Here is a 22581-nt window from a genome sequence, read left to right as displayed (position 1 = left end):
ACCAAAAAAAAAGTCAGATTACCTTTTTAGGTATATTTCATGGCTGGACAAAGCGTTAATAAAAAAAAAAGTTGGGTAACAATTTCATTATATATTTTAAAAATTATACTGATAATAAAAAATATTTATTTTCTTCAAATAAATCATTTATCTGGTTATTAAATTAAATATAATTATTATTTGAGTCAATTAAGTGATATTTTTTTCAAATACATTTTTTGGTTCGAATAAATAAAAAAAAAATTAAATTAAATAATAAATTAAATTAATTTAATTTTTAAAATTACATAAATAATATAATTAAATGATAAATAAAAAATAAATATAATTGAATAATAAATAAAAAATAAATATAATTAAAATTAAATAATTAATAGAATGAAAATAAAATTAAATTATAATTAATTAAACGTCAATTTAAAGGTATAATATAGTACAATTAAATTAAAATATGTAAAATATTTACATCACTAATTATTAATATTGTATTACTATAATAATGCAATTAATTAATAATTAGATATAAATTGAAAATAAATTAAAAACAATAAAGAAAGAATAATTTAGATATCAAATTAAAAATAAAAATTTGTTCTTTTTTTTTTATTTATATATAAAAACACGGAGATACAGCAATTAAAAATTCAAGTCATTCGCCCACTTATTTCACTAACATTAGGTAATGAGAGTTAATCGAAACAAATATATAGTGGAGAATGTGGCAATTTTGAAATACTAAGAAGTTTCAAAGCACGCATCATGAATATTTAATCATATTCTTTGGTTATATGCTGATGACGATCGTGAACGGTTTATACGGGTTTTATCATACATATTTATATGTATATATATATATTTGTGTATGTGTTTACTAAAAAAAAAAATAAAAATAAAAATTTCCGGATATTCTCGTTGAATTTAAATACTTAACGCCTTTTAATAATCAATAATCTAAATGACCGATTATTCATATGTCCAAATGTGTGCTTATCATTTTCCATAACCAGTAGTCAAAACAAATATGTTTCGAAATTTTTATTTTTTATAATTATTATTTATTTATTACATTAAATATTATTTATTTTATTATTTTTTTATATTATTATTTTTAATTATTATTATTATTATTATTATTATTATTATTATTATTATTATTATTATTATTATTATTTCTATTTCGGTTTTGTGACATTAATGTAAATTTTACAACATACAATTTACATTCTCGTATTGTATATGAGGATTGACTAAATTTTTGTTATACAATTTCTCACATATAAATATATATATATATATATAAAAAATTACAGGTTTGAATATAATAAATAATAGTGTGTGTCTACATAACGTTTCTTATATTCGTTATATATTATTATTTTAACAAGTGTAATATGCAACGACGTAACATTTCAAGTTTGCAATTTGAATATGGGAAATGAAATGCGCGCTTATTTTTATCCGTTATATATTTATAAATTTTAAGAATATTTTCTTTTAATATTCATTTGTCAATAAATAGTTAACGTGACGCATAGAAAATTCATTGTTTCAAGTTCTTTTTTTCTCTTTTTTTTAAAAAAAAAACATCATCAAGATATATATTTAATGATTCATGTCATAATATAATCTTGTCATTATTACCTCAAGATCGCTCAATGTCCCTCTGTATAAATGAGTATTTTTTTTTTTTTTAATTTAAAATTTTTAATTTTGAACAAAATTCTAAATTCGAGTATAAATTTAATAATAATATAATAATAATTAAAATACCTAACAATAATTTTATTTAAGTAGTATTAAAAAAAAATTTAATAAAACTTATATTATTTTCTTTGTTTTTAAATAAAAAGAAAATAATAATTTTTAGTTGAAAATTTTTAAATAAAACTGATATATTTTATTTTTAACACTTGGAATAATTAACATAATTTTTATTTATAGAATAAAAATTTTTCTTGACATTGTGAGAAATGATTATCAAATTATAGGCTGTGTTTCCTGTTTTACGTTACGTAATTTGTTTCCTACTGTTAGAAAAATAGTATAGATAATTATTATTTAAATGCGCGCAAATTTTAATTGTTAAAAAATGTTTAGTTAATTTTTTCTTCTAATTCAAAATAGATTAAACTTTTTTTTTTTTTTTTTTTTTTTAAATCAAACATTTCAAATATATAATTTTTGCAATTTCGTATATATAAAAAATGACAACTACCGAAAACTAGATGAGAATTTTCTTTCGATTAAAAAGATACGGAAAAAACTCTTTTTTTCTCTCACGTGTTTCATATTTCCAAGAAACCAGAAACACGTTTACGTGTATTTTATATATTATGTTTATATAGAAGAAGCATAAATATGAGAAAGGAGCGTGGGAAGTTGAAAAATGTTGACTAGGGATTCGCCAAAAAAAAAAAAAAAAAAAAAGAACTCGACTTATCTCAATCCAGTTCTTTTCCTTTGATCGCGATTCACGCAATAAGAAAAAAAAAGAATCAAAAAAAAAAAAAAATTCACGCACAAACATTGAGAAACGGTTATAAGTTTCGTATCGTGAGGATAGTGTGGGAGAAAAATCCTTATTTAAAAAAAAAATTTTTTTTAATTAATTTAATATATTTTTTTTTGCTCTTTTTTATATTAATAAAAGGGATATATTAATTAGTTTTAATTAACAATTTGTCAATATAAGTAAAAATTTGATCAGCAGTTATTTAATATATATTTTATTTGAAAATAAGTTAATTAAAATTTAATTTGTTAAAAAGTGATTAATTTTCTCTCGCAAAAAAATAGGCAAGAACCAGTTTATTATTTTTTTTTTTTTTTGCCACATATACATATTTGGTCAATTGACTCATTCACACGGCAAAACGTATTATATATGTTGTTTATAATTAATTGATATATATTAGTTTTTTTTTTATTCGCTAAAACAAAAAATAAAATAAATTTTAATTAACACTCGTATAACGACAATCGGTATTTTTTTGTGGTTAACATTTCACTCCGGGTTTATATATATATATATGGAGTGAGAGTTAAATTCGTTAAATATACACGCGAACGACAATTACCTTGCGGGACAAACGTGTTAATTTTCATTTTAAAGTTTACCATCTATAGAAAGTCTCATTAAGTTGTACATCGCTTTTATTTCGAAATGAATTTTTTTTATTGTACCATTTGCGTGTCAATGTTAATTTTCCTCCTCTTTTTTTTTTTTTTTTTTTTGAAAGATAAAATAGTAGAAGAAAATAATAATTTTTTTTTTGTAATTCTCCATTCATAGAAACTGAATTTTAAAAATCAGAAAAAAAAATTTACTATTTATTAATATGGAATTTAAAAAGTTGAAATTGAATAGAAAATCATGAAACTGTATGAAAAATAATATTATTGGTATAATATTTTATTATTTTATTTATTAGTTAAATTTTACTAATTCGATAGTAAATTTTTTTTTATGGTTAAATTTTACTAATACGATAGTAAAATTTTTTTTTACTATTAATCAAATTTTACTCTCTAAATTTGAATTAGTGAAAAATGAGCTACTAATTCACATTAGTAAGAATTTTTACTAATTTTTAGTAAAATATTACTATTTGAATTAGTAGTTTAAAAATTTTTTTTACTAAAGTTTTAGTAAAAAGTGACTAAAGATTAGTTAAAATTCTTACTAGTTTAAATTATTAGTGGCTCATTTTTTACTAATTCAAATTTAGAGAGTACTAATTCGATAATAAAACTGTTTTTTTTTAATTAGTTAAAATTTTTACTAATTCAAATTTAATAAACAAATTTTAAGTGTTATTAATGATTCATTGTTTTGAATAAATTAACGTTAACTGAGTTGAGTACAAATATTTATATTATACCAGGGGGGCGATCGTGTTATGGAAAAAAAGGGTTTGAAGTGGGAGAGTTAATTTTTGCAATATATGCCCAAAGAGGAAATAATAATAATATCAACAAGATTCCCTATAGTCATATACATAGATATATATAAAACTATAGCACTGCATTGTCAGTTTCTGGTCGTTGACCTGTTTGTTCGCTTTAGCAAAATTCCCAAAGATCTCTCGGTACACATATGTATACGAGAAAGAGAGAGAGAGAGAGATCGTTCACTCTCTGGAATGTCAGGTTTAGGGGTTTAAACCAGAAATATCACGCGCCGTCTGCCATTCGAGAAGACCAGAATACCTTTTAGGAATTTTCCCTCTTTTTTTTTAAATTTTTTTATATGCACTTCTCATTAATTTCTTTAAGTTATAATAACTGAATTAAACACTGCAAACAAAAAAATTGATTCAAATAATTGCTGTCACTTTACTGTTATCAAATAAAATATTTACTTCAACCAAATAAATATTTTCTTCAGACAAATAATTTTTTAATTCAATCAAATAATTTTTATTTGAATTCAATCGAATCAATAATTTCTGAAAAAAAAATTAATTGATTCAAATAATAATTATAATATAGTATAAATAAATATTCATTTCATACAAATAAATATTTATTTAATATAAATAAAATCTTTATTTGATATAAATAAATATATCAATTTTAATTAAAAAATTTAATTTAATTTTTTTATATCAAAAGAGTTTGGATTTATAGGGGAATTGAATTTTTTTTTTTTAAATTACGAGGAAAAAAAAAAGTTTTAACGCATTGTTTTAGACAATTCTTAATTCTTGTCAATATAGAATTGATTGAGTTAATTGAAGTAAATGAGTTTGGCCTATTTAACATCTTAAACCATATATTGAACATTTAAAATGATCGACATTATTATTATTATTATTATAATTATTATTATTATAATTATTATTTATAAAAATTACTGTTATGATTAAATATATGATTAATTAATAAATTTATTGGTTTTTGTTTCTAATTTATTAGAATTCATTTTTTCAAAAGTATAAATCTAAGTTTTATTAATGAAATTTTTTCTCTTTAATTAAAATTAGATTGAACTGTGATTTTTTTTTTAATTTTGTTATTTCAACCAATATTTGGTTTTTTCAAACAAATTTTTTTTAATATATATAAAAAAACTTATATGAATAATAATAATTACATAGGAAAAAAAATTTATTTGACTCAAATACAGAAAATTATTGATTTTCGATTACAGTTTATTTAATTCAAATAAAAGTTATTTGATGGCGGCAATAAAAATTATTTGATTCAAGTATAATTATTTGATTAATAGTCAAATGATTATTTCAATCAAATAAAATTATTTTATGTATTAATTTAAATAATTTAAGAAATATATAAATAATCATAGTTTTATAATAATTATTATTATTAAAATAATATAAAGTTATGATATAATTATAAATAATTATTTATTAAAAAAAAATTCTCACTTTTCGTGTAAATAAGAAAAAAAAATTCACTTATATGAAAAAAAAAAAAAAAAAAATGATCATCATTTATATTTTAATTATAAGAAAATGAAGGGAGGGAAAAAAAGAGAAGTAATTAGAAGTTGAAGGAAAGTTTTTGGGACAGTGTATATTGAAGTCTCCTGGATTTCTCTGGAATTGGTTATTATTATCCCGGAAGCGGAATCGCGAGGGCGGAAGGCTAGCACTGGTGAAATTAGAATTAGAGTTTAGCCGACGATGTCGAGAGAGCAAACCGTGTCGTGAAACTCTAAAGATAGAATTTCGAAGGTTTGAGAGTTTTCTTATATCTATATATATATATACAGATACGATTCTTGTTACATATTGCAATTGTATATATGTATATATAGAATAGTGAAATAAATTGCATTCTTTGAATAATTTGCGCAAAATATATTTTGACTATATATAGAAAGCATATATATATATATATATATATATAGTTTCTTCAACTTTCTTCTCTTTGATTTCTGCTATTTTATTGTAATCGTTATTGGTTCATTTTTTTTTTCTCAATTTTAGATCATCGCTCTTTTTCTTATATTGCTCTCTGTGGCACATGAACCTTATCGCGAAAATAGAATCTTAAAAATATTTTATCCTCTAAGTACTTATACCTTTCGAATCGAGTAAAATTTATCCAAGTGTATATATAAGACTCGTTACTCTGTTAAGATTACAATCTTAATCCTTTCTTAACCTTTTCAGAAAATATTTATTAAGATGCTGATGAGTTGTAAATGCCTATCTATTGCTTGAAATTATTTTCATTCAATTTTCTTTTTACTTTCTTTTTTACTTTTTAATATTATTATATAAAAAAACAGTTCATTGTTTTCTCTATTTATTTATTTTTTATTGCAATTTTTTTTTTTTTTTTTTTTTTTAATTAAAAAAATAAAAAGAAAATTTTTCGAAGAAATTTCATTGAAGCTAGGAAAAGAAAATTTTTGCGCTTAGTTAGAGAAACAATTATAAGTGATTAGTGTGAATTGTTCTAAGTTCGAAATGATCTGCAATGAACTTGCGTAAGGAGCATCGACACTTTACAGGAAATTGAACCAACTTATCCTTCTCTCTTTGTGTTTTTCTAGCTAATGTCGTAAACATTAAACTATTCTAGCAGATATAATTATTTCTTCACAAAATTGTTCTTTACCTTTAACATTTCATGTATATATATATATATTTCGTAATGATAATTTCTAGGAAGGGAAAAATTTAATTGAAAACAGATGTTTGTGCAAAAAAAAACACTAATTTCAATATGTTAGAGAGACGATATTCAACAAAATTATGCAATTAAAATTGTGACATTTCACGTGATTCTCTATAATAATTTTTACAAAATTTTGCAATTTATTAAAAAAAAAAAAAAAAAAAATTGTATATAATTTATTGTGTTATGGTCATTATTTTCTAATTGTTCGTTTCAATATTCATATAGTCCTTTTTAATGTTCGTCTTAATTGATATGGGGAATATTTTTAGTTAACCTAATTAGTGTCTTAAATTTTTATCTTAAGAGATAGAATTTTAATTGTTCATTATATAATTAATTATAATTATTTAACGTTCTTCGTTAGTTATATTATTATTTATTTATTATTTCTTTAATATTTGTTTATTTATTATTATAATTATTATTTTAAATCACGATTTCAAATAATATAATTTTCGACATAAATAAAAGAATAAAAAAAGTAAAGAATATATTTTTTAAAAATTTTTTCTATTGTCACCGTTTGTTGAATGAATTTAACAAAGAATTATTGATTAAAATTGTTGATAAGTATTATATTAGTCATATTTAACTTAAGGAACTTGAGAACAATGACTGACGCGGTATTGTAATTATTATATATATTTATACTATATAGAATGCAATTGTTGGACATGTTTATCGATAAAATAAATCGAAAATTATTTTTGTTAATTAAAATCATTTTTTTGCATAAACGAAAATTTTGTATGATTAATTATTATTAAATTATGATAATAGTTATATTATTTAATAATTATAATTAATATTGATTGATAATTGATAATAATAATTAATATTGATTGATAATTGATAATAATAATTAATAACTAATTAAATTATTAATTAATGATAATAGTTACATGATTAAATAATAAATTATTATAATTAATTGTATTCATTACTGTAATTAATTGTATTGATTATTGTAATTAATTGTATTTATTATAAAAAGAAAAAATATTCTTAAACTATTTAAATTTTAAAAAAAAGCTGTATTAAAAAATTGTAAAGGTATTTTTAATTGATCATTTTCCTTTCAGACGGAAGAGCCATGGCGGACGATCGAAGCACCCCCCAGGGTCTTATCACTCAGGCACAAGTGGTGAGTACTTATTCTTTTCCTGATGTTGTCACAGCTAAGCACTACACCCTTATTACTTTTTTTTCTCTTGTCTCTCTCTCCGCTCTTCTCCTTACCTTTACACTTTTTTATCTTCGCGTGTCTATGTTTACTTTACAACTTCTTCACGAATAAGTAAAAGAGAATGAGAGAGAGAGAGAGAGAGGGAGAGACATTTTACGAGATGAACAAAATTAACTAAACAAAAGCGAACACTCGTCATGGGGGACACCCTGATGCCTGGGAGCTATTCGAAATCTAAATGCAGAGGAGGCTCTTTCTCTCTATACCGATATATATAAAAGTTAAAAGAAGAATAAAAAAAACAGAGAGGTAAAAATGACACGCGAAACTCGTTAAACATCCTTTTTTTTTATTGCTAGGATAATTGAATTCGTATTTTAAGGATAGAAAAAAATTAAACGAAAAAATAAAGAGAAATCTGAAAAAAATTATTTTATCCAATTGGTTACAAATTATATTTATTTGTATTGAATTATTTTTATTTAAATTAAATTTGAACCAATAATTTCTGTATTTGGAAATATAATTTAATTGATATAATTACAATTTAATTAAATAATAATTATTTAAAATAAATATTTATTTGATAATACCAATTTGAATCAAATAAAATTTTTTTCTTTTTGCAGAACAAAATTGTTTTGGAGGATATAATGTAGTAGATTTTGTAGACGTTCTTTATTTCTTGTTGCTGAAACTGTTCCGATTGTTTTTTTTTTTTCGTTTATTTTTTTGTGGATGAAATTCAGTCTAAAGGACCGTTATACGGTGGCTGAGAGAAAGAGATCTTTAACCGCTACAGATGTGTGAGAGACAGAGGTAGGTTAACCAGATTCAACAGTAACGTTGGTTAGATTCACGAAGGTCGTAGGTATATACAGGTTAGATTGTTAAAACGTGATAAGAAGCGATAAAGATCACCTTGAAGCGCACTTGGCTTCTGACATGTTAACAAGAACCATAATCTTCAACTGTTTCATGCAAATTTTTTGTAAAAAGTCATAAATTTTTACTCTTTATTTTTTTTATATTAATTTTTCTTCTTTTTTTCATGAGGCAAAAACGAATTAACATTTTTCAAAAAAAATTTTTTTAAAGAATTTTTGGGTAATTTTTTTCTTTTTTTTTTTTTGTTTAATTTTTAAAACGCCAAATTTTTATTTGTCCGAAATTGCCAAATTTTAGGCGCAATTTTCTTGACAATTATTTTGTTTGGTGAATTTTATGAACATCGCGCCAAATTCGGCTATTTGTAATTTCGAACAAAAAAAAATTCGACGTTTTAAAAATTCTGTTAAGTAAAAGTTTGTTTAAAAATATTCTTCATGTAAAAAATTTCTCTTTTTAATTTTATGAGTGCGTTTTTAGCTTAAAGTAGAAAAATTTGTTTCGAAAAGATAAGTGAAAATAATTTGATATATCAAGTTTGGCATTTATTTTTCGACTTTCTTAAATCAGAGTCGCGACTTGTGTTTCGTATCGGTTAGTTCGATGGTACTTGATATTTTTATTGAGTGTTGTTAAAAAAAATATTTCCGCAAAAAAATGAAAATTATTTTAACACAGTTATGTCTATAATTTTAATTTTTAATTTAATTAGTGAAATAGAACACCCAGTATATCACAGAATTCTGATACGATTTTGTATATGTGCGTGTATTTTGTTGCGGACAGGCGGGCTTTCTCTAAAGGAGAGGCAACTTTGTGGTCCAGCCAATAACGTAATATGAATCGTTGTTTGTAATCCTGTCTCATATATTACATATTATAGATATATCGGTCAGAATTTTAATGCATCAATTTTTAATAACAAAAATTTTATTTAAATAAAATTAATTAAATTATATAAAATAAAATTTTTTAAAATAATTATCATATAAATATATACAAATTAATTGGTAAAATATTCCTGTTTTTTTCTCACTCGTGTTTTTTTTTTTTTTATGTAACTTTCACTCTCGACTGAAATAAACAGTAGTAGTAATCGACGAACCCTTTTTTCATGTCGATATATGTATAATATAGGCCCCCTCGGCATCTGAATCAAGATCTCTCAATGATAAACATTTTATATATATTATGCTTTATTATGCGCGCACGCGATATGGAATTACGCGACTCGATTGTTAATTAGTTTACTTTATCTGACTTTCGAAAAAAGTATATATATATGTGTCAATATCTTCCGGAGGAGGTAAAAAAAACAAGTATAATTTAATATACAGAATGCATTTGATCATTGTTATTTTTAAACATTCGCGATTACCTGAATTTATACAATTGTTTTAATTTTTCTTCTTGTTTTTCTCTCCACTATAATAGTTTCAATGTTAAATTTTATTTTAACTAAGAGGATTTAAAAATTTTTTTTTTCTTAATTTGGACGTAGCAATTTATGGGGGAAATAATATAATTTTGATTAATATAATAATTTTGTATTAAAGGTATTATTTACTTTTATTCGAGGAAATTGTTTATTTTTATTTATTTTCTTGCACGTCTTTTTTTTTAAAGAATTGAGAACCGGAAATGGAAATGACTTTATATAAATTTTTAGAAGACTTTGTATGGTTGCAATGTATTTAATGTATTTTGTGCGCAGCTTTCATTCTCGACGCAAAAACAAATTACTTTCTATCCATCATTTGGGATCTAGATCGTTCTTTTCGCTTCTTCAGTTACGACTCGATTCGATCTCAGGACTCCTACCGTTATTAAATTAATTACAGACTAGCCAACGAATTCTGTGACTCGATTCGTACCTTTCTCTCTCTCTCTCTCTCTCTCTTTTTCTCTCTAGTTTCTTCTAATTAAATTTATTTTAACTGTTTTGCTCTTCCAAGAAAATGTTCATAAAACTTTGTGCTTCAAAATAAATAGAGCAAAATTTTTATTTTCTTTATGAAGATAATAAATAATAAATATATATATATATCTTCTCGAGAAGGGAAAGTTTGAATATAAGTTTTATTTCAATAATTAAATTAATGTTGCAATTATTTTATTTTTAATAAAAATAAATTTTTTATTTATTTAGAGAAAGGAGATGATTTTAGATGATTTTTTTTTTATTGGTATCGTTTGAGCGACTATCAAAGTATTTATACACTGTGCCTTGCAGTCATGTAGGACGGGTAGTCTTTTTGCAGGGTTTCGTCACTTTCAAGATAAATTATTTTTTTTATTTATTTTATTTATTATTTTTAATTAATTATTTTAATAATCGATTTTAATTATATTAAAATAGGTTTTAATTTTTTCTGTACTTTTTCTTATAAAATAAAAAATAATTATTTATAAAAAAATTTGAATATTTAAATTAAAATTATTTAAATAATTAAATTGTTTTTGTTGTCGCAATACTCTTTTTAGTGTTTAGTTTTTATAATTCTTTTAGTGTATTGTTTTTTCGTGATTTTTCATTGCGAGATTTTCGTGTCGATATTATTGCAAAGCACAAAGTTTCTAAATTATTTCCTATTGTATCTATTTTCGCAATATATATATATATTTTAACATGTATTATTTTCCGTATATATATACCAATAGCATCAGAGTTACCTGAGATAGAATGTAAAGGTTGCTTCATCGTAACACACGATCTGACATATTAGCTAAAAAATTGAATTGCGCGCTACTGACTCTCTCGACAAATAAATCGACGTGACGCAGGTGTCGTGTCTAACAACATGTGTACTATAGTAATACCTTTATAAGCAGCTGTTCCATATTCTCTTTCTCGGCCCTTATATCTCCTTTGAAAACAATGAAAATGACTCTCGCTACCCCCCAGAATTTATCACGCTTGCGTAAATACCAATACAAACAATGTTGTTGAAAGCTCCCCCCCTTTTTTTTGACTTTTATATGGAATAATTATAATAACTGTTATTTAAAACATAACCTATAACTCGTTTGCTTTTAAGGTCCCTTTCTTCGCGATACGTCACAAATATTTATAAAAAATTTATTTCTAAAAGCAAAAAAGTTTATTAATTTTTAAAAATTATATATTTGTTGCAGCAAATAATTTGTTTACTAATCAACTTTCCATTTTTTTTTCTCTGTGAGAAACAGAATAATTTTTATTAATATAAAAAAAAAATGATCTTTTTAATTTTGAAAACTCGTTTTCACACAGTAGCGCCGACACACACACTCTGGTAGTACCAGTTATTTTTATTCGTTTATTTTGCCAATCCCTCGCTTCTATACTGATGCGAGAACGTTTATCGTTAATTCGTGCACCGAGAGAGCCTCAGTTTATTGAAAATTGAAATTCTTTAAATCCCTCCTTTTCCTCTTTCTCTCTCTCTCTCTTTCTTTTGACGTGTTCTTTTGATGAGAAGGAAAAGATATGATTATTTTTAGGCAAATGAATGGCGCCACTTATTACAAAAAAAAGGAAAAAAAAAAAAAATTCGCGTGTATTATAAAAGTGCGTTGACTCTTTGAATATTATTCCACACACGCAATTCTTATTCAATGTTGTAAATACTTTTTTACAATTTTTGACAGTGTTATGCTATATAATCATATGGTAAAAAAAAACCATAATTTACCAGATAATTGCGAAATATGAAACTTTTATTTGGTCGCTACAACAAATCCGTATAATTGTTGTAGTAACAAATTCCTTTGTAATATTAATATATTTGTTGGTATAACAATACAAATTTTGTTGTATAGTTGTTAGTGCAACAATACAGATTTATTGTAGCCACCAAAACAAAAGTTAGTACAAAAATTACACCGACCTTAGAAAATCTCTTATTGTCCCGAAATTCCCTTCAAGAATTATTTATTCGAATCTATTATTTTTAAGATTATTAACGGATTTTTTGAACCATTCATCTTTCGAATGATTAATGATGAAAGGATTTAGGATCACTTTTTTCTATAATATATCACTATTAAATATATCAATTTTGAAATATAAAAAGAAAGTTTTCTTTTTTCTTAATCGATTTTGACAAAGTATTGGGCCAAGAATATATATATATATATATATATATATATATATATATATATAAGTTTTATCAGAAGTCGTTTGGGCGTGAAATTCCCTTGGAGAGAAAGTGGAATTAGACAAAGGCTTCGAATACTGCGAATATCTCTCTCTCTCTCTCTCTCTCTTTCTCTCTTTTCAAACGTTGACAAAATAGAGTCAAATTCCCATGGTGGGAATAGATCCCCTTCTTTCTTTCCGAGTGCACCTAATGTGTAAAGATATATTTGTGTATATCATTTCTGTATGTGTAAAACATGTATTGGTGGAACATAAAATTGCAATGCTCGCATATTGTGTTTTGTATCTCTCTCACTAAGTCTGCTTTGCTTTTATATATGGCTAAAGATCTCTCAGCCCTTAGTCTCGTTTCTCTCCTTTATTGTATATATCCACAGGCACCCTTATTCTCTTTAGGGAGGGTGATTCAGTCTTATAGACCGGGGACTACGTGGTGATTCCGTGGTTGACTATGACTCACCCAACGGTGAGGGTTGAAAGCACGATCTTGTTTTTCTAGCACCCTCGCAGACACAACCAACCCGCCCAAGCATGATTATGCACGTGATGCCTAAGTGTCCAAGGGGAAAATTTTTTAAACCAAAAAAGAAATCTACGAATTATGCTTTTGGAATTTAAATTCGTTTTTCAATTTTCTGTTGCTAATTTTCGGATCTGTACCGAAAAACCAAAGTACCGAAAAATTACACAGAAAGAAGTTTGAAATATTAGCAGTGGCCCCTGCTTAAAATGTCGGATAAGAACCGGACACAAAAGTCGGATAAAATTTCAGGCAGAACCATATGAAAGAGTCCGAATTTTATCCGCTTATCTTGTCAGGTTTTGTCTGTCTTTAATCTGTTTAAGATTTGGAATTAATTTTTAAAAACGACATTTGTATGGTCCGACATTTTAAACAGGGGCGCCACCAAGAATTAGGCATGAATCGTCAAAATCACGAAATATCACAATGTCTACTATTTTTGTTTTCACTATGTTTTACGATTCAAACTTCTTTTCTATAGGCAGTCTATGACAAAAAAAGCAGTGGGTTGTACAAAGGAGATTCTTGTTACTCGCAATAAATATTGTTCATGCTTCTAATTTATTAATGGAAGTACCCGTTGAGATCGATCGGATATAATTTATCATATAATCAAACTTCTATAAAAAAAACAGAACAGTTATCGCCATCTAGCCTAACGGAGGGGAATTGAGTCATATTTGCATCGGTCGATAAGTTATGCGAATACTAAAAGGAATTTATTTTGATTCCGAACATGATTTTCAGTTTAGGAAACCAGGGACCAAGTCTTCTTATCACCTTTTTTTCATAACTTTCAAACTTTCATTTCACAATGAGAAAAAAGGTAGTATATTCTACTAAACACGTTTGGTACAGGTTCTATACTAAACCGACAGAAATCTGTTGCAACCTAAATTAATCCTGTCGTGATAAATACAATTATCATCCAAAGAAATTTAATTTTTTGTAACAATTAGCAAGCAATGGGTCTTGTGACTTAAGTGTCAATACTCGTACTAGGTGACTTCGGTATAGGCTCGTTTCTAGATTAGATTAAAACAATTAGCAATAACGATTGCTAATTGTTGACAAAAAATTAATTCAAAATTTATTATGTAGAATATAAAATGTTATGAAATGCAAAAACTATTATCATCCGTAAGAAATAGCATCTGTTAATGTAAAATGATATAGGTGTAAAAGACAAAGCGCTCTATTTGCAATGCAATATAGTTTTAAGAAAGAGAAGAGGGGAAGAGCGTCGCGGCGCTTCATTCGCAATGCGTGGGCGTCGTCGACGTGTGTATAACTAAAGAGAATCACAAAGCTGTTCATAACTTTTGCTTTATAGACGTCCGTCTATGTTTAGTCGACTTTTGCGTCCTCGATGCTAAATTGCACTGGGCCAAAAATCTTTAAACGCATCGTTTGGTAATTTTGTTCCTGAATATCTTAACCTATTATTTCTCTTGTTTTTTTATGTTTCATTCTTTTTCTTCTTCAACTCTCGTAAAGAAATTTATCTCTAATGAAATTATATCTATATAATCCGAATTGTATTATTTCCAAAAGATGAAACCTTTAACATTATTCAAAAATTGATATTCATAATAAATATAAGCATTTTTGAATTAGAAAATTTAAGAAAATATGAGGCAAACATTAATTGTATGTATGTACAAATATAATGTTTATCAGATAATTAAAATAAAATTTAGAACACTATTAAAATAATTATTGATGCTGATAAAATGATTATATATTTTTCTTTTGCATTTATTTTTCAAGAGTGAAATTTCCAGGAAGAAATAATACGATAATGAAAATGCTTTTAATCTATTTACGGTTTATCGATAGTGCGTGACGGTTAGTTAATACCGTTAATTGTCGGTTGCAATAAGTACTTAGGAGTCGATTTCAAAGATTATATACACTTCCTATAAGAATCATTCTTAAATCAATCTTTAATTGAAGAGATCATTGCATGACCTTTTTTTTGCACGAACACGACAAGTTGCAACAAAAAAGAAACTGGATTCTTAATTTTTTTTTTTAAAGGAAATTAATTTCGAGCATTTCAGTGTAATGTCTTTATTTTATGAAAAAAAAAAGTATTAAAAAAATTCATAACCAAAAAGTATATAATTAATGTAATTATTTACATGACTGTGGAAAATTTGAACAAAGTAGAGCGCGAGTAAAAATTACTTTAATTATATAGGATTAAAATTATTGTATATAATTTGTATATGTACTTTTTAAGTGAGAGTTTTTTTTTTTTTTGAGAGAGAGACTTTTGTCTCTCATCATCATATAACCGGAAATGTCTAAACACTTGTCTCCATCTGCGCACTAAAAAATAAGAAATACAATTGTTTTGCGTTATATATACGCACGTGCCGGAACGCAATTTTTGCAGATTTACCGGTATGTTGAGAGAGAACTCGGTTACGGGCTTACTCACCGTTATGATAAAACTAAAGCACGAAATTCATTTTCTTTTATTAAGAAATTGTTTTGTAAAATAATTTTTTTTTTTTTTGTAAAAAATATCGAATATTTAGTATTTTTTTTCTTTTTGATATTATTTTAGCTAGAAAAAAAAAATTTGCATATTGAAATTCGAAAAGTTAATTCAATTGAATAAAATTGTAATTTCAAAGTATTTTGAAGCGATTTTGGTATACCTGCCTTGTATGTTTACATTGAGGGAAAAAGGTACACCTTGGGCTGAATGTCGTAAACAAAATTCGTAATCAAATCAGTTGCAATTCGTGCATTGACCTGTTAAGACCTGTTAAGAAACGAGTGTAAATTTTTCTGAATTTCTGTTATTTTCTTTGAATTTTCACAATTTGATGTAAATAACTTCGAGAGTGCTGGATTTTTTTTTAATTCGCAAACGAAAATATAAGAAACTTTTTTCTTTAATAAAGTTTTTGTCCCGGGAGTGTTCAAAATTTTTTAAAATCGCGTTCTTTAAAATCTTTAGAAATGGTTTTGTTTTTTAATATTTCAGGAGTGTTCGAAATTCCTTAAAATCGCGATCTCTTCAATTTTTATAGAAAAAGTATTGTTTATTTAATTTTAATTCCGGGAGTGTTCGAAATTTTTTAAAATCGTACATGTGCATCAGATGAATCGTCCGAAATATCACCGATTGTTAAATAAGGTTAGAGGTATATTTTTTTTTAATACTTCAAATATTTCTAGTATTCAGTGGCTGGTTCCCACTTTTTTAAAAAATGACAATGACTCTCGTTTTTTTTCACCGAAACAAAAAGGGCAACCTTATATTGTACTAGTATTATTATAAAAAAATTTATCAATATTTTTTTTTGTAATTACACTGAAAGCTCGGACGAGGTGCGTTTGTTTACAAAGTTTGTGGGTCAGGTATAGGAATAGGGTAACTTTTCGATCGTTTATCTGATTCTTAATAAATTCGGAGGGGGGAAATTAACGTACCTGTAGGAATTATTATTATTTTTTTTTTATTATTATTATTTTCTCTTGGTATACATATATTCCTGGGTTTTGTCTGGCGCGGACGTCCCGTCCCGGTGGCTCTAGGCGACGGCTCTAAATTGGGATGCGGCAGGGGCAGGGTCAGGAGGTGGTTCTTGAAAGGCGCTATGGAGGTGGAGGATCGCGTGCCGAACATAAGTAGGTCGATTCGTTGAGCGGAACCAAGCGGAATTACAGTTGACGTATTAAAACGACGAATTCACTTAAAAGAAATTATCCAAGTTTTCCTAAATTCCGCTAAAAAGTCAACTTACATCTATTTTATCTCGATACAAAATTGGCAGAATTTTTCGCTTTAATATTTCCAAAGAAATCGTAAATTTTTGAAAAATAGAATATTTTTTAATTGAAATTTTCAAATATAATTTTTCTTAAAATATTTTAAAAGAAATAAAATTTTTTAAAAAATTATTTAGATATATTTTTATTGATTTGAGAGAAAAAAATTTTACTGATAAAATTATCGAAACTTTTTTCCAAAGCAAGTAATATTGCGATGAATGGAAAATAAAATGCTTTTAAATTGGAACTTTTGTTGAGTTTTGACCATTTTGTAATATTCTTTCTCACTTATTTTTTTCCAAGAACGTGTATATGCGAATCGACGATAGTAAAGAACTTTATAGTCTTCTAATTCTCTTTATGGGTTTTATGGTTCCTGACCAATTCTTTCGCAAAAATATATATATGTATACCTTTCACGATTTTCTCTCAAGAAGTCGTGGAAAGATCGTAAACTCGAGTTTAAATGATCCTTAATGAGCAACTGTATCATCTATTTAGTTTCTCATATACAATAATAATAATTACATCTCTCATCATTATGGGTCTAATTTTCACATTTCTCCATTTTCCCAAATGTGAATTAAAAAAAAAATTATTATTATTGTTCTATTAGAAGTAGTAGAAAAAATAATATTTAATAATTATTTTTTTTTGTTTAATTGTAATTGACACTTTCAGTAGTTAATTTAATTACTCATCATTTTTTAAGATGATAATTTAAGACATAAGGTAGTAATTATCAACTGATTAATGAGTCATTAAATTTGTCTTTTACATATTTATGTATTTTTTATTAATTTTTTTTTTTTATTTACACTTTCTCAATAAATGCATGCGCACTTTATTTTCTTTTTTCATCAATATATAAAATTAAATGACTATTATTGCCTGGTTAAATTATGACTGGATTACAATTAGCTTTCGCTGTTAGAAAAGGTTTTTCTTGTATATATATAAAATGAGAATCTCTTTTACATGCAGAAAATAATTAATAGTCATTGCTGTTCGAATTATAGAAATTAACTCGCGAACTTGCAGACAACTTTTGAATTTATGATTGAGATTTTGCGCTCCGGTATGATGAACAAAATGAACTCGGCTATAAAGAAAATAGGGCAAATTTTATATATATTTATTTATGCTATAAAATGAATGGACTTTTTGATAATCGTTGCATTAAAAAACCTCTTTTATGGTTTGTCACTAATTACACGCTTCGATAAATCTCAAGTAATATAGATTTATTCCACGAATTATTCAATATAAACTAGGTTTTTTTTGTCTACGATTTTAAGAATAATTTTTTAACAAATTTAAAATCCTTTTGTATTTTTAGTTTGTTTATTTGAATTTCATTTGCTATTTATAAAAATTTGTGTTTTTTTTTCATTAAAAAATAATTTGAAAAAAAGTTTAATAGAAGAAATTCATTATTATGAACATGATTTTTTTCCCCTATTTTTATATATAAATAATTTTTCTTATTTGTTATTCTTTGCTTATCGTATTAATAATGAATGTTTCATTAAATTATTCAGTTTTACAAAAATATTTTCTTTCAGAACAGGAAATCGTTCATTAAAATCTCATTAGGTAAAAAAAATCGGTTATGTGTTGCTTAAATTAAAATTAAGGTCAGAATATAGATGAGAGAATATATATTTTTTTCCAAAAATTACGTATACTCTTAAAAAATAATTAGTAAAATTAATTTTAATTTTGAAATTTTATCATTATTAATTATAAGAGTAAGATGTGAGTAAAAATAAAAGAGGGAAAAAATTTTGTGCGCGTAGGTTTTTCGAGTGCACGAACGCATTGTTTACTGTATATTTAATGAGTACAATGACATTCGGAGACACATTAAAAAAAAGTTTCTGAGCCGCGCCTTATGACCCAGTGAACCATCTTCGTCTTGGATTTAAAGTCACGTGAGTGAAAAAAACACACGTGGTGTGTTTTTAAGCCCCAAAATGTTGTTGCTTTAAGTATATATATTTATAAGATGAAAAATAGGTCGAGGGGTTAACTTTTATCGACCTCGTTTAAAAATCACGAGTGGTCCTTGTGTATCATGTCCTTTCTTTTGAATCTTCCTGATAATTAACACCCGATTTCAGACGGAATAAATTTGTATGGGTATTCATATCATTAAGTAGCCTAAAGAATCTTTTTCTTCCTTTTTTAAGTGTTCAAAATTTATAGAAGAAAGATTTTAATGATTTATTTTCTAAAAAACATTTCGAAACATTTCGATGCTAAATAAAAATCGGAAATAAAACTACGGATTGTAAAAAGAGAATGGCATTTTCTGCCTACTTGATTTTAATGGAAAAACATAAATTGTTCACGGTTGCATTGTTAGATTGAAATGTATTGCTTAGATTTTCGAAGATTAAAGAGTAAATGATCTTGTTGGAAAGTTAGATCAATCTATCGTAGGGGACACGGTCAGCATCCCCTTTTTGCCTCTGCAACCGAATATTAAGCCCCTGGCAATGCAAGGTGATTTAACGCATGAACTGCTTTTAAGTTATCTGCGATCATGAGATTGCTCGTTATATATTGCTTATTTATATTATATTAATTTATTACACTTGCAAATTCAATTGGTTAAAAACATAAACACGCACCACTTTTTTTTTCAAATGCATAATTTTTAAACTTTTTTTTTGTTGCAGGTAAGCGAGAAAATATTATTTCTAACATGAAACAACATATGGTGAGAGAAAATATAAAAAAAATAATGTAATATAATTGAGATCATAAAATCATTCTCAAGGCTGCTGCTTCATTTTTAAATTAAAAAAAAAAAAAAAAAAATGAGACACTGACACTAATTTCCCGTTACTAAATTTGAATCTTGCTTGTTAACTCGGCTTTGTTTTTATTTTTATTTCCCGAAAAAAAAGAAAAAGATTTCTATACACTCCCTGCGCGTGTTCAAAAATAAACCGAAACCCTCCTCCCTTTTCGTAAAACGTACGGATTTAACTTTTATGACAAATTTTCACGATGCCAGCAAAATTAAATATTTTCAACAAGAAAAAAAGTGTGAAAACAATTTCATGAATTTTGTATTATAATATTTTTTTTATTCAAAATTTGTTTTTATCTGATTAATTAATAAAAATCGATGAATTAGTTAAAAATAGTGAAAACAACTGAGGATATTGTAAAAAAAAAAAAAAAAAAAAAAAATAGTGAAAACAATAGTGAAATTGATTGTCTTCTATACTATTATGCAAATTTTTTTAGCGTTCGTCCGTGGTTAGGTGGTTAGGGTATCGACTTTAGGGCGCTAGGGTCGTGCGTTCAATTCCCGGCGCTTGGGAATTTTTTCTCTTTAAATCGTTCGTAATTCAATTGATTACGACTTTCGGAATTAAAAAAAAATCATCAGAATTCGGAATACGAAGTGCGGAATTAAAAAAATCATCGGAAATCGGATTACGAATTTCGGAATTAAAAAAAATCATTGGAAATCACATTACGAATTAAAAAAAATCATCATCAAAATTCGGAATACGAATTTCGGATCAATTAAATATCATCGGATTACGAATTTCGGATCAATTAAATATCATCGAAAATCGGATTACGAATTTCAGAATTTAAAAAAATCATCGGAAATCGCATTACGAATTAAAAAAAAATCATCAAAATTCGGAATACGAATTTCGGATCAATAAAAAATTATCGTAAATCGGATTACGAATTTCGGAATTAAAAAAAAATCATCCGAAATCGGATTTTACGAATTTTGGGGTTTAAAAAAAAAAGGAAAATCGAAAATTGGCATTGATCCTGGGGAACATATCAGACTTCCTGCGGACGTATAATGTGACGAAAATTGACGAGATCGAACCGGATGACATGAGAAATAGCACCGGTAATGCGTACTACGTCCTCCGTGTTTGGAAGGGAGACGAGCGAGGAGGGTGACGACTGACGACTAACTCGACCACTACATTATCCAGTAGTATCGTGCCTACCGCCTACCGGGCCGAAACGTCTCTCGGTTTGAAATTGCTAACGGTCAATATAATTTATCGATCGAAATCAGATTTGAAAAAAAAAAAAAAAAAAAAATTCTGACTTATTAATCATCTAAGAGATATATAAAAATGAAAGCAAAAAGAAAAAACAAAATGTCTTTGATTCATCTTGCACGATTAAATCGTAAATTATAATATATGATTATTACTATACTCTCGGTGTTTTCGTGCGTGCTTCTAATCGTCCCTATAGTAGTAAAAGTTAGTGATAGAAAGGCTAAAGATTCAGTGAATTAGTATAGTGATGTCTCTCTCTCTCACACACACACACACTCTCTCTGAATGTTATTAAGCTCATTCAATTGGAATTTCTGTCGTTTCGTTAACTATAGACATTGCAAGTCCTACACTCAGACTAAAGGCTTTATTACTCTCTTATTTTGTAAATTAGTTAATGGGAGCAACTGATGATGAAAAGCAAATTATTTTTCCATATATATATATTTTTTCTTTTTTCTAATTTTATGCAGGAAGAGTAAATAGAGAATGATCTATTTAGAGAAGTAATTTGATTATTATTAAATTAATTCTAAATTAATTAAATTAATTCTAACTAAACTTAATTAATTCTAAATAGATCGTATTTATTAATTTATTATGTTTTTTTATAAGTTTGAGTTACTTTTTAGTATTTAAAATAAAAAAAATTATTAATTTTTTTTTTCGTTATTTTTATTTATTATTTTATTATCTAGAATATTCTCGTGTGTATTGCAGAAAAATTCCGATTGCATTTTTATTTCATGAGACTCTGATTTGTATGAAATTAGTGATTATTGGTGACCAACAATCCTTTATTTAGCAATTATGTTATCAAAGCATATGCAGCCTTCTGCTCATTGTCAGTGGATTTTTTCTTTCTTTTTTTTTTAGCAATTGTTTATTTCTTCGAGGCTCAAAATAGGTTTTCAGATAGCCTTACTCATCTTAACAAGCAGAATCGTAATAACCAATGTTTATCTTCAAATTCTGCGCACACTATTGATAACAGTATATATAGTTTTCAATATCAAAGAAACTAAATTCTAATTACATTAAATAATTATTATTTAAACTGAATTTTTTTTATATTTTCTTTTAATTAATTTTTTTATTTTTGAAATTAATTATAATTTTAATGTATAGTAAATGAAATAGTCAGTGGAGAGTTATGGTGTTTTTTTTTCTCATTTTGTTTAAACTGCAAATCTTGTTTAATTAGTTTTATAAGTATATGTATATATATATATATATATGAGTTTAATAAATTCTTTTACTGGACTTTTACAAGTATACATTCATGTTTTGTGATACAACTTTCATTTAAATTAAAAAGTGAAAATCGAATAAACTTCGA

The 22581-nt window shown here is 25.6% G+C and overlaps 1 protein-coding gene across 14 annotated transcripts in view; it reads left to right on the top strand.

The window, feature by feature from the left end:
• The window catches only part of LOC127276895 (uncharacterized), a 65827-nt gene that overhangs the window by 7712 nt on the left and 35534 nt on the right, over window positions 1-22581 (top strand). For 10 of the 14 annotated variants that reach the window (XM_051298660.1, XM_051297839.1, XM_051298426.1 and 7 more), the window contains exon 2: window positions 7737-7798. In XM_051298660.1, coding sequence (XP_051154617.1) covers window positions 7748-7798 — 51 coding nt within the window. In that variant the 5' untranslated portion in view covers window positions 7737-7747. Of the gene's footprint in view, window positions 1-7736; window positions 7799-19868; window positions 21447-22581 lie in introns of all 14 variants that reach the window. The other 4 variants (XM_051298246.1, XM_051298073.1, XM_051298157.1 and 1 more) reach the window with 2 other exon arrangements.

The sequence above is a fragment of the Leptopilina boulardi genome, unplaced genomic scaffold (genome assembly GCF_019393585.1).
Source record: "Leptopilina boulardi isolate dan_hultmark-lab unplaced genomic scaffold, ZJU_Lbou_2.1 LbouV2_1, whole genome shotgun sequence".
Taxonomy (NCBI): domain Eukaryota; kingdom Metazoa; phylum Arthropoda; class Insecta; order Hymenoptera; family Figitidae; genus Leptopilina; species Leptopilina boulardi.
This window is presented reverse-complemented; position numbering and strand designations above follow the sequence as displayed.